At 41.9% G+C, this 14,452-nt stretch overlaps 1 protein-coding gene across 2 annotated transcripts in view; it reads right to left on the bottom strand.

Moving 5' to 3' along the window:
• Positions 1 to 10,279, bottom strand: part of rtkna (rhotekin a) — a 54,681-nt gene extending 44,402 nt beyond the window's left edge. The window contains exon 1 of one of the 2 annotated variants that reach the window (XM_019275984.2): positions 9,706 to 10,279. In XM_019275984.2, the coding sequence (XP_019131529.1) occupies positions 9,706 to 9,816 (111 nt within the window). In that variant the 5' untranslated portion in view covers positions 9,817 to 10,279. The remainder of the gene's footprint in view (positions 1 to 9,705) is intronic. The other variant, XM_019275982.2, reaches the window with a different exon arrangement.
• Positions 10,280 to 14,452: the final 4,173 nt, after the last annotated feature.

The raw sequence follows: 14,452 nt of genomic DNA, 5'->3' as shown, positions 1-14,452 counted from the left end.
TACCCTTTACCACAATTGTTTTTACTCTATGTGCCGTTCTAGTGAATAAAACATAAGTTATTCAGTCAGCTAGGAGTGAGGAGAAGAAAGGCTAATGAGGTACTTGACTGAACAAAGTATTGAACATGATGTCATTGATTTAGTTTACATTAATTAAAGATATTTTAACGCTCACTCGTCTTTTTATGCATCACAAAAAGTTTTTGGAGAATTGTTCAGGGTTGCATTGAATTTAACACCGTATTTATATTTAATTAAAAAAGTTTATTGGTGTAGTTTTATTATTGTTTCTAAGAAGACATATTTGAGTTTTGCTTCTCACTTGGTTAAAAATGACATCACCCAAATCATCAGTCGCAGTCATCCCTGAGTCAGCTGCTTTTCTCACTTTGGCCCGGCTAGTCATAACTTTAGGGAATCCCTTAGTGAGAGCCAAGTCTGGATTACATTACACATGCAGTACACACAGAAATTTGAAAGTAAAACAGATATTGTACGTGGTAAAACGAGTCTATTAATGGTCAGAAAATAGAAACAAAATGGCCTTCAAAGAGGCTCTCGAGGTTATGTCTTCAAATGTCTCATCTTGTCCCACCAACAGTTCAAAATCTAAAGATATTTCAATTTACAATGACATGAAACCAAAAAAAGCAGCATATCCTCACATTTGAGGAGGTAAATTGAGCAAATATTTTGCATTTTAACTTTTAACCAATCCATTATCAGAATAGCTAATAGTACTTATCTGACTAGATGATGAATGGACCTATACTTTCAGCTTCAGTTATGCTTTTTCGCCTCGTTTTTAAAAGGAACTCATCAAATTCATTTACATACCAACCGTGAAATCCTGCTTAACTTTATTTTCTCTTGCATTTAGTGCTACATCTTTTTAACTGATGCATTATCCAATTTGCAGACTGGTGATTTGTCTTATGCCGCTATCACATTTTAAAGTGCTGACTGCCAGACCTCTTTTAATGCTGACAAATGGTGCTAACAGGCATTCGAACCGATCCACCTGCTATAAATGTTTTTAGTAATATGATTGTATCTTCAACATTTAGGTCTTTTCCATGGAATCTACCTTCAGTACCTGTGATTAAGCATCCAAATCCATCTGAGTGAACATCTAGTCAAGCTGATTTCTCTCCATTTTCCTTGAGTTAGGTAATAATGGAAAACTAGCGAAAGACACAATAAAAAATAAATTGCTGAGAGAGCAAGAACAACACAACGATACAACAAGATCTGACACAACACCGTCTGCCACTGGGCCCAGTAAACAAACACATTAAAACACAGGCATGCTGGCAGGGACTAGTACACTATGCAGCATGCAGGGAAGGCAGACATGCATAATAGACCCATCTGCTCTCATAAAGTCAAACACCTGCTCAGCATCATCAAAACAGAGAACAACATCATTGGTGGTTGTGCCCCTTTGCCCTCTCCTCTCCACACATACATCCAGTAAACTCCTAGCCAAGCTGCGCTGCGAAAATCTCCTTTCACCAAGACGTGGTTTTGAATTTCGTCTCGATGCTGCACGCAATTTTTTGTGGTTTAGGGACAGAATTGCAATGCAATACCAGCATCCATCAGCTAAACACCTACAGTTGCTGGTTATTACTCTGGGTTCACAGTGGGCATGCAGGTGACTTAGCTTGAACTCATCACTTTGTAACTAAGTGCGATTGCACAAAATGAAAACAATAGTCCAAATCAGTGCAGGAACGGGCATGCACATTACACCTACCCACCACCTACACACACACACACACGTACTTCTAAACATTCCCCAGCATCGATTCCTTTCACAGTGCATTCCTCGGTATGAAAGAGAGGCCCTGACTCCATCTATTTCACAATACCATCAGGTACTTGCGTGATGTATAGGAGCGAGGGATAAAAAGCCTCTTTGTCTAGAAAAAAAAAAAATGACAGAAGAGGCTGGAATAGAAAGGAATAGAAGAAAACATGTGGCATAGTGGGCTGACACAGACATGCCCCATATTCTTCAGCCTTAATGACTGTGTGGAATTGAAGGTTAATGACTTGTCCCTGGTGAAGTTACAGGCTAAACTTGGAGCATACAGGCTTGTAATGGATTCACATGAAGTTCAAAGTGACTTTTACTGACAATCTGGGTTCAGCTTTCTGTAAAGGGTGGCCAATATTTTTCAACCAGACTTCACCGTTAGTCTGTTTAGTTTACTCGTCCGTGCACAATGTAACAAAACCCCTAACATATCAGCGGCAATTGCAACCATTTCTAGTAGCGAATGGCTTTTTTTTCCTCCGCATGGACACAAAGCCTCTCGTGTTTCTAAGCCTTCAGTGATAAGTCAAAAGGGGGTTGACAACAAGTGTCCTGGACTGTAAATGAAACCACACGTTGGAATCTGTGTGTGTGTGTCTGTGTGTTGGTGTCTTTTTGTCAATGTTTAACAGAGCAGAGTGCAGTGGGGGTCTCATGTTCACAGGAAGAAGACACCTTCGGCATGAATCAGCCAAGTTCTGTTTTATAGCCTGTTAGCGCCGGGCTTGACAGGTTATGGTTTAAGGTCTCTCTGGTGGGGTGTGTATACAAAAAAGAAAACAGATTGAGGGATAAAAGGATGTAAAACAAATAGTAATCTTCTATGACTGTCTAGGGGAAACAAAGGAAGACCTTCCTGTGTAATCTGGATCAGAAAAGTGGGTTAGTCCTACACTACATAACAAAAAAAGAACAATTTTCCTGCTGTATCAGGGGACCTGGGCCTCAAAGAAGTGGTGTGGCCCACATAATGCGGCTCTCCTGGGGACAGGAGGCGTGGAGTTTGATAGATTGGGGAGAATGAAACAGTGGAAGGACATAAAAGCTCACAGAGGCAGGAAGCGAGAACGGATGGTTTACCTGCAGTATGTTAATCATTTTCATGATCTTTAATCTGGAAGAAACAACACATCGATTTACTTTATTGGATCATTTAAGACCTAATCTAGTTTCTTTTACACCTTTTTTTTTTACTTGGTGACATTCATATTGTCTGGAATAGCTGAGCTTACAACAAGGACTGATCCAGAATCTTTCCATTGTGATATTTCTCCAGCAGTCATGACTAAACTCATTTGGGCCAGATCTCGAGCCAAGTCAAGTCAAGCTGAGTCAAGTCCTTATTTTAGGCACCTTTTCAAAACTGTATATTTCTAGCAAGACTTTGGGACCTATACTAAATTCTTTCCGCATGCCCAACCCTAACCAGACCCTAACCACAGTGTTGTCACAACATAAATCATAATTATTGAACCGATAACGGCCGTTCAGCAGAGCGTGAAGGATGCTGCATGCAGTCAACATTGGACTGTCAATGACTGAGATTTAACGTTACACCTTGCCAACGTTTTATTCTGGCGACTGGGTTGATTAGTGATATCAATTATTACGCTGTGAGACCATCAGGTAGCGTCGTAAGGACTTTGACTGACATCAAGTCATCCAATCATGCCATTACCATGGACTATGTTGAACATTTTTAATATTTCATATTTAACGTTTCACCTGAAAACATAAAGTCTTTTGAGTCATCATGTCTCAAGTCAAGTCATGAATCTTTAACTTCCGTTTCAAGGCAAAAGAGTGAGTCAAGTTGACTCAAGTCCAAGTAACAATGACTCAAGTCCACATCCCCGTGTTTCCAGGATTACAGAGTAAAAAAAGGGAGACAAGAACAGACTTGAACGGCAACAGTTCTGGGTTACTGGATTCAAACGCATTATCCACTAAACTAAGCGAGGTAGTCACTGATTGAGACAGGTTTCATGATGCATGGGGGAAGTTTCCCATCTGGGAAAGTGGGAAAGTATCCAGGAATTACGTCACCTCCATCTATCTATCCATCTGTCTGTTAACCGAGTCACTGCAAGTGACAGCCTCGCTCAGGACAGCATACACCGTGCGAACAAAGGCCTGTCTGTCTGAGAATATGCAATGGTCCTTGCTCAAGGAGACACTGCTGCTTAGTCACTGTCTAAAAGGTGTGTGTGTGTGTGTGTGTGTGTGTGTGTCTGTGTGAAACAGAGGCTGAAAAAACTGCAGTTATCATGAATGACTAATGAGCTCAATACAACAGCTTTCGCTCAGAAAAGCAAAAATAAGGAAGCTTTTGCGAATGTGCAGACGTACATGAAGATGCAGACATCTGTGAACTGGATAATGGCAGCATGTGTGACTCACTTCCTGTGTGTATGCGCACATACATGTCTGTTATCTATCTTTGCTATCTCTCTCTCTCTATTAACGCCTTGTTGAGAGACAAAGTCATATAAGGTACAAGGAAATGTACTGTGTGTGGTTGGGTGGGGTTCACTTGCAACATCAGCAACAGACCCTCAGCTGTTAAACTGAACCCTGACACCAGTTGCCACTTACAGACGCAGGCCACTAACCACATTCCAGGGCTAAAACACTTCTGCCTAAAAACATGTACGGCCCTCACACTAAGGCGGTCAGCTCTGTATCCTTTTACAGCGACGAGAATGTGGACATAGATGAAGACTGAATGGCAACAGAACAGAGAGAAAGACATTCATTGCCAATGCTGAAATCAAATTTTACCTTCATGATGCCAATTTTACTGTGTTTCCACACTAAACAATGAACGTTTCGGCCAGTCAGTGAGACTTAGATAAGATAAGGCTGTGAATAAAAGTGTCCTTGGGTCTTAGGGAGGGAGGCCAGCACAAGAGGGCATCCACTAACTATGACGCAAGCCTGGATCATATGAAATAGGAAAGAACACAGACCTCCAGGGGATTTTTGAGGCCCACCATCGAGTGAACAAATCTGCATTATATGAGAATCGTCAGCTATAGCTCACGGTAAAAAAAAAAAAGAACAAATCAGAGACAGACAGAGAACTGCATAACATCAATTACATTTGATGTATAAAAAATTACCCTTCAAACAATAGGTCTATTGTGTTAAATAATAAACTACAAAATAACCTTGCCTTGTTGCAAGGAAAGATAAAGCGTGTGCGTACGCGCGTTCAACAGTGAAAGAAGTAAGAATCTTTATTAAATACTTTGCTTAAACAATAACGCTTTGTTCTGTCTTTCACCAAACTTATTAGGCAAACAGTCCAGTCATTACCATGGGAACAATAGTGGGACATAGGCTGAATTTTACTCACGGCTTGAAGAACCGGAGATTAAACAATTTTTCATTTGTGCTCGCGCTGAGAGGCTGAGTGGGAACAGTGCTCCACAATAGTGTACACACAAAGCCAGAGTAATAAAGAAAAAAGTTAAACATTTGCTAGTTTAAATATCCCTCAACATACCAAGAAAGCCTCCAAGCAGAAAGCTCCAGTGGTCGACCTTTGTTTGAGACGAAGGATCTTAAGAGGGGTAAACTTTTCCCTGGCATCTCCTTTGCACCCCTGCAGTGTTCAACATGCCAGAAAGCCCTGACGGCACACACACACACCCACGCTACTGGGTAGTCCCAAACTACTTTAGAAGACTGGGCTAAAAATCCCATATTATAACTCCTCTCACAGAACTCTATGTAGACCAGTCTTGGCAACTCTGACACTGTAGACAGAATGCATCCACTCTTAAGAACCCCCCGAGCTCCTTCGCCTGGCATTTCATGCCCCAGCACAGGGCTTGGTTTTGGGCTATAGTGCAGTGATGGCCCATTGTTCTCTGGGAACACAGAGCTGCCTTGAGAAGGAGACTCAAGGGAAGTTTTGGCATTCATTGAAAACAACTGTTTTCTCAATGGGTTCATGGTCTGAGGTGCTTCCTCTTTGCTGGCAAAAGTGTCATCCTGGCAACGGCTACAGTATACAACCTCTCTCTCTGTCTCTCTGTATGTGGGGGGGAGGCGAACATATGCTTACATAAACAGGCTTAGTTCATCACAGTTTCTGCCAGGCCACATTAAACACTAGCAGAAGCCACACTGGGAGGCTGCTGAGCGCGAGTATGCTTACAGTGCAAGGTCTCGGCCTATATGAACGATAAACCATGCGTCCAAGCATCTGGAGAAAACATAGCAGCTACACTATTTTTCAGACATGGGAGCAATAACAGCAGTTTCCACTGATAAAAGCAAAATATTCCCCCAAACCAAACAAGTAAACACCTGCACACTGAAAACAAATTCAGATAAGAGCTTCTCCTTCTGAAAATGTATGACTTTAAAATAAAACACTGCATCACATTACCCGGGCTACAGTAGGAGTTACTGCACTCCTGGTGTGACTGACACATTCTTAGGGTGGGTGAGTAACATGCTGAGCAAAGGGAACACCCATAGCATCCAAAAATTTCACTAAAGCCACTAGTATGTTCAATTTGGATACTAACTGGTGAGAGTGTGTGTATCTACGGGGCGTGGAAGGGCAGAGCACCAAAAACCAAACCGCAACTCGAAGCTGTTAAAGCTTTTTCCTCAATACAAATGGCTAACTCCCAGGACCTTGCCATACACTCTTGCAGGCTGGGAGAGAGTGTGGGTGTATGGGTGTGTCATCACACACTCGTCTAACCACTTCCTGGCCCTGCATAGCTGGTGGTAGCCACAGTGGGGTAGACTAGTAGGGACCATCCTTGAGTTAAACATAATGTGGAGTTGAGGCATTAAAATGGATGAAATTCCATCCCCACCTCCATAACAATAACCACACTTGCCCGTGCTCCCACTGCATGCCTGGGTGGCTTCAGCTGAAAGCAGCAGCAGCAGCAGCAGCAACGACGACGAGGGTCGAGACGGAGCAGAGTGCAGAGACACACTGGTGGCCTTGTGGATCAGAGAGGAGGGATGTTGAAAGCAGATGTCTTCCCTGCGCCCACTGAGAGCGGCGGGGCAGAGGATCGACAGGACGTCTGCAGAATGGATTTCTGGACAAATGCTGTATGAGCATGTAATCACTTGCTCCGTTTCTCATTCTCCTTCCACTCCTCTGACCATATTAGCCTGTCAATTTGTGATACGCACACAGCAGAATGATTCAGCACCAGCGGACCTCAGAGGACGTGGAGTCGGAACACAGCAAGACAGACTGTCAGGAGTCCTCTTGATAATGCTGAGACATTTGAATTATGTTCGCGTGGATACAGTATCTTGCAAAGTATATAATATGTCTAAACCGGGTTCCTAACAATATTTGAAACATTTTAATCTTTTATTTACATAACTGATAGCCATAATTACGTGCATAGTCTACAGAAATCCCCAAAGCTTAGGTCTGCAGTCTCTAGATTAATAATGGCAGTCATTTAGTCTTAGAAAATCATCCTCTTGGCTTCATTTGCCTCCAGGCAAGTTAAGACGTGAGAATACACATATATTAAATGCTAAACTCTTTAACTAATCAGTAGTTCTCATCTGAGAATATGGCTAATGTAAGAGTTTAGGTTTGAGGCATGCATCTTTTCTCTACTAAATACACATTTCAGTGGCTCACATACATACGAATGAGTGTGAAAATCAAACACACTTTGGGTTCAGTCATTCTCTAACAGCTCATTCTCTGATAACGTGTCATTGAAACAGAATTTCCAGACAAACAACCTTAACACACACACACACACACACACACACACACACACACATTTACATAAGAGGCTCAAATGCTGGCACAAACGAACACACACAAATGTGATATCCCCCTGGCACGGTGAAAATGGGGCGCTTTCACACCGAGGTAGCCTGCTTCATTGAAATGCCACAGGCTGGTTCCGCGGTGGCATTGACAAAGTCTGAGCACACAGGACCGGAGAAAAGTTCCAGTCTCTGAAAGAGGATCATTAGCATTGGCAACAAAGGCAGAGACACAAATTAATCTTGTATGAGAAGCAGCAGAGAGCAGATTACAGAGTTAAGGAAGCAATGATTGTTTTTCGTGAAAGGAAAGGAAGTCTTTACCCTGATAAATAACTAATACAGAGACCAAACAGGAAGTTAGGGGTGGAATATCCGTGAAGCTTGATTTAGAGATGAATGTGATGGTTCATATGCCTAAATAGTTCCCTTTTCATGTCATTTGTTGTCCACTTCTGCCCCCTTAACCCTAACCTAACCCTGCTGGCCAAGTATAAATAAATGCATAATCATCTCTCTTATCACAATGACTGCAGTAAAAAAAAAATAGGCAACCGTCAACTCACACCATCTCAAAATAAAGACTTAACCACTTTAACACTACTGCACCTCCAGGAAGTGTTATTTATGTGTTATTTACCTCTACCAAGAGCCAGATATGAAGTCACGCTGCTCAAACGATGGATCAGGTTAATTCTGACTGTAGATCAATACGACGGAGCGTGCCTGGCCCCCCGCAGGGGTTACTGCTATTTTCCTGTGACATGAATTATAAACAACTAGTACACGTAAGATGACAATATGTATGCTTGTACACACACGTGGACAGAGTAAAAAAGAGGTTCGGGGCGGGGAGGAGAGAGACAGGATCAATACCCCATCTTTTTCCATTTGCTATATTGCACCATTAACATTCTTTAAGTATCCTCTTACCATTGAGTCCTCCCTCCTTTCTCTCTTATGCTCTCCCACACACACACAACCATCCCTCTGTTATTTATGTCTGTCTAGTATTACCAAAACAATTCTGTGAACTTCCAAAAAAAAAAACAGTGTAAAATGGGTTTAGTTTTAATTTAACAGATGCAAACAGCCCTAAGACAGGAACATGTTTCTGACTGAATAACCAAATACCAGCTCGCTCAAGTGAAATCAAAGTAATATGCAAACTGCCCAAGGCTCACAGGCAAGTGTGTGTGTGTGTGTGTGACTGAGAGAAAGAAAGGAAGAGATGGGAGATAGACAGAAGGAGGACTTTTTCATCAAAACAGTATTAAAGTAGCCTGTTGTGAGTAAAAAAATAATAATAATGAGATGTTAGATTGGAAGTCGCTCCTGTGTCTGTCTGCTCTGCTGACAAACAGTGGCTAATATGAAGCAGATGTTGACATGGGAGTTTTTGCAAGAGAGGAAGAGGAAAAGCAGCAGGTCTACTCCAGTGATAAAAACAGCTGAGAGGGACACACACACACACACACACACACACAAGCTCTGACCTAGTTCTCAACTTTTGACTGTAAACTTGCAGGTGACTGTCCAATCAGCCAAAACTGAAACAACTTGGAGACATGAGGGCTTGAAATGTTGCAGTGAGGACAAAAGTTTAACATGAAAAACAACTGTCATGCAATAACCAGCTAAAAAAGTGCAAGCATCCCAACGAGACTTTACCATATTAAGCCATGTAGGAATATTAAAACAATGTCATGGGAGATGGAGCACAGCATAAAGCGCATTTAAGTTACCATCAGCGCACTGCTGAGCAGCACAGACACACCTTCGAGTCTCTGTGGGGATGTTATTGGTTTTTTTGTTAAGAGTAAAAATGCAAATTAGTTTAGAAATGCGGCAACTAATAGCTTTAATTTGAGGACATGAACGCAACATCACAGCTCCCCGGTGCAGTTTTAATTAAAATGCCGCACGCAGCAAAGCGCACAGTCAAATGCCTTCAGAAGAAGATTAAACGCGTGCCAAATAAGTTAGTTTGTAGAGAGAGAGAGAGATCAGTCAAAGTTTAGTGAACAGAGAATCCCCCCAAAGCGTGTATGTGTGTGTGTGTGTGTTGAAGCGGAGGTGATAACTGGCGGACAATCAGACTCTACCTGTGATGTGTCCAGGAAAACGCTCTTTCTGAACTTCCCTCGCCGTATCTCCATTTCAAGGGCAGAGCCCCGGGCAACGGTGGCTCTCGCTGTTTGATTTCGGCAAAACATCGTCACCGCTTTCTGGCAACTTTACAGATACAGTCCTGTGCAGAGCCGTTATTAGCTCAACTTAAAGTGAGCGCAAAAAAAAAGACTCGCTTCGAAAAGTGCCAAACAAGCCACAGCGCCAGATCCAGGCGGCCCCACCGGAGAGAGAAACTCCCTGGAGGTTTTAAGGCAAACCCCGAATCAAACACTGTCGTCTCTTCTGATGTGGGAGCCGAGATTGGAGCAGAGGATAAAAAAAAAATGTACAGTCTTCCCTCACAGCTTCACTTTTCTCCCCCCACAAACGCTGCCTCTTGTGCGTCCAACAGTGACACGGTGACACCCCATGTGGTGCAGCTGAGATCTAACTTTGCCCCTTGTCCTGTGTAGCCTATCCGGAGACCTCTACCGGCGATGAATGTCGTGTCCTCTACTCAGATTTACTATTGCAATATCTCAGATGTCTGTTGTAGGGCCTGTTTGTGCAAGTCGTCCAGCAGGGCTGCATGAATCATAAAAAACCACATGTGCACATGTTCTAACGACACCAGTTTATCAACATTTGTAGGCATAATTATTTTAGTCTTGCATATAAATTTAGAAATCCGTCCAAATTAGATTTTATATGAATGTATTTTGCCTTTAAACTCTAATTGCAAGTTTATAATTGAACTTTTTGGGCAACTTTTTTTCAAAGTAGTTAATTTAAGTTGCATTTAAATGTTTTAAATGAGCCAAATATGTGCATGAAAGCAACTTTACAAACACAAGTTATTACTCTTGGGGCGATATTTAAATGCATGCCATTTTTTAGGACTGTACAGCTCCATCAAGTGAAATGAAATCTAGATTTCTAGACTTCATCCTTGCATGTTTGATATCATTGGAAAGCTACAAAACATCAGAAAAGTCAGAAATGTTTGGCCTTTGAGTGATGAATTCAGGTTCACGTGGTTTCTATAGATAAAGATAAAACACTTGACATGTCAAAGGAGCTTGTATGTTTCAGGTGATGCTCCTTTGTTACGCTTTAGCCTCTGAGAATTCTCCTTTCCCTAATACCAATAATGCAGCCTACTTAAGGGGGCTGTAAAGTAAAGCAGGGGGGTCTTTGCCTTCGTGGTATAACATTTTATTTATGAGCATCTGCAACAGAGCATGAAGATCCAGCCGGAATGTGAATCGCAGTCTGTGGCGGCCCCGGGACTTTACTGGACCTGCTGTGAGTGGAATTCTGAGAGGTCAGAAAGTCACTGAGGATCAGCGTCCCTGAGGCAGAGGTTACATCCACACAGAGTGACTGAGGTCTTCTAGAAAGTCCCAGTCTAATGACACAAGTTGATGTTTACAGTCCCATAACAAGGCACATTTTATCCAGATACTGGAACTCACAGCCTTAGAGTCATGAACTGTCGACCCTTGTCTCATGGTGGGCGTGTGTTTGGCTGTTCATTTCTTAAGTTTCCAGTAAGCACTGCACTGTATCCTTAGTGTCACCATTGTACAGCTTGCCTGAAATGCTTCAATGTCAGAAGAACTCTTTCCTTTACACCACTTTTACCTTAGTGTTGATATAACAGCTACTATTCTGTGGCTGCATTCAACAAAGCTCTTTTTATCTATTTTCTGCACATCCTAACACTGTGTAACCCCGTCCATGACCCACTGTATCACCTTGAAACTATCCAAATAGTGTGAGCTATGGAAAAAGAGGCAGAATCAGAAGGTCCCCAGAAGTCAGAAATAAGTTACAAAGCCTTTTAGCGATGCAAAGCATCAAGATGAATCAGGGTTGGTGTGATTGTGAGCCATTGTTGAATGGATGTGATTTTTCTATTTACAACATAACTGCTTGAAAAAAAATTTGGTAGGCAATTAACTCTGACAGAAATCCACTTTCTGGAATTATCATATCACGTTGTGATGGCGAACATGTTTTGTTCATTTCCATTTGAATCACAAACAGCCTTGATACTGCAGTCTGTTGTCTGTCTGCCAATCATAACATCTAAATTTAGGATCTGTTTACAGACGCTCGTTTGTGTTCTTTGGAACAGAAAAAAATATATATAAATAGTTTTGCATTTCAACAGTTCGGTGCACTCTGCATAGAATGAAACAAAGTCTTGTTTAATTCAGTGATTTAGCACAGACCAAACTCTTACCGTTTGTACCTATTAGTCTAAATTTATCTTTTCCTTTCCCGAAAAACACTTACTGGGGTTAATGGTGTTTGCACCGCCACCTTAAACATGTAATGCTGAATGCATTTCTCCAGTGAGTGTTTGGATCTCTGTCTCTATGGGAAAAAGGGGAAGGGGGTTCGTGTAGCCCCTGTTTCTCTAATCTCCCCCCAAGTCTCTTATTTAAAAGCAGGATGTTTGTTGATGTTGGGAACTTGAGTAAATAGCTGAAGGCGCTGTAACTCATGCACAATGTGATCTTGCTTGGATGTCTGTCTGTTTCCTAGAAGGGACTATGTGAAATGCAGATTATGTTTACACGCCTCATGCCACTCTGGTCAGTAGGGGGTAGACAGTCACAGAGGGGAACAGTGCTTTCCCAAGCTAGGTCTAACCCCCTTTTAACTCCTCGCTGGGCTCCATCGAGCCCTTTGGGCAGCTCAGCTTGCTGCAGAGTCAGGCAAGCAATGGTCTTATGTGCAGGCTTTGCCGTGGCAGATTTTAAACCCATCTGTGGAGGAAAGATAGGTTTGGTTTATCACCCCTCGTTTATAGTACATATTCTGTTTGTAAATCCCACAAACTACATTTCCTCCAGTTACCGTGCCTCTTTTCTCCCCTGTTTTCTGTCTTTTGCCCGCACAAATGCGGACAAACAGGCAAAAACAAAAGTGACTGCTACTGCGAGAATCAAATACAGCAGTCGACACTGGCACAGTCTCAGTGGGCTATAAAACGCCGACCACAGTCAGTACACAAACAAAGGGAGCGCTCTTCACTCAGAAAGCAATGGCCATAGAGCAGCTGGAGGAAGATCACATGGCATAAAAAAAAAACAGGAGACAATGCTGTTACATCGTACCACAAATTCCTATTCTGTTTCTCTCTCACTCACACAGTGTACGATCAAATGCCCACCAGTTTAGAACCAGAGGAGTGGGTGTAAGCAGGCAGCAAATCACCAGGATAGGAAATATGAGAAATCTCTCTTTGGCTTCCTTTTCATGGAATGAAAAGCGCTACAGGCTGAGCAGAACGATTGTGGCTGTTCCCACTGTAATTACATGTGTTTTTTATATTCTATATATACACTTGCACACAGTATTTGCAACCTTTACCCTGCTTCCTCCACTGTTCTTAAATTATTAAACTTCATTAGGCACAACTCAAAAGAAATAATGGGTGTAGACCCAAAGTTAAAGACAGTAACGGACCCCAGGCTCTTATTCTATACAAGCATAATATATACAGTTGTAAAATATTAGTGCATCTGTTTTAATGGTATTAAAACACCATCTCTCTGACCTGTAAAAGCCCAATTTGTCTGCATTTAAGGCTGGCAAAATGTCTTTCAGTGATCTTAATGTCTCAGTAACTATCTTTAAGAATCAATCTTCATGCCCACAACTGGCCAAATGTGTCTGTAGTTGAAACCTTGCCCAGCATCACCCTGAAATATGCACCCATCTGATGCCAGTTGAAAAACATTATGATGGATGCGATCCTATATTGGGTTGGTGTACGAGGGAACACCTCAGGGAAAACAGAGAGCTCGAATAGCAAAGCGTACACTGGAACGATTCTCTGAATTAACTGTGTGGAAAGCACCAGAGGGACTAAAGTGGGACTCAAGTCTGGCTCGCAATCAAAATCTTGGCATGCCAAGAAACACAAGCGTACAGCAGACACACAATTATGAGTGGATTGCGTTTCTCTGCATGGACGCAAATCTGTACAGGTCTGAACTCTAAACTATGTGTCGGTGCCATAGTGTCCTGTAACGTGAATACATTATACTAGTCTGACTTCTACTGGACAATACTTGCCATTACAAGCACACATCATTAAGTCTGTCATATACACTCAATAGGCCACTTTATTAGGGACACCTATAGAGTCTAATGTAAATCCAATAGAAAGCTTTTATCATAAATTTCTACTTTTGTTTAATGTTCAGGGTTTCTGGAACACTTAGAGGTGTTAATTCAGTGACATGGTTTGGAAATGATGAAGTGATGATGTTGTACTGGATACATTCAGGGATGTTTATGTATGTAAATAGTGAGGGAATATAACGCAGCCCAGTACATCACCCTCACTAACTACGCTCGCATAAATGGGCATATTAGCATTAACACCTGTCATCATCATCATAAGGTTTGTAATATGTGAGAAGTGGCAAAGCTGTTTAGATTGTGTAGGTGTACCTTATTCAACCTCCAGCAAACTATTCCCTCTTTTGCTAATTAGTGAAATAAATACACATTTAACAGACACTTCATTAATTCACATGTACAATCTAATGTGATCCAATACAACAGCTGTGCCATAAATTCTGGTTCCTACATTATTTATTATCGAGGTCGTAGCAGGTGTTGCTGTTGTTGTACTGGAGTGCATTCTATGGAAAGGAGACTCTAATACTACCTAATGAAGTGGTTGGTGATACACTTTGCAATAAAATTGTCATTTTA

The sequence above is a fragment of the Larimichthys crocea genome, chromosome III (genome assembly GCF_000972845.2).
Source record: "Larimichthys crocea isolate SSNF chromosome III, L_crocea_2.0, whole genome shotgun sequence".
NCBI lineage: Eukaryota > Metazoa > Chordata > Actinopteri > Sciaenidae > Larimichthys > Larimichthys crocea.
The sequence above is the reverse complement of the archived record's forward strand: the minus strand, read 5'-3'. Positions and strand labels throughout refer to the sequence as shown.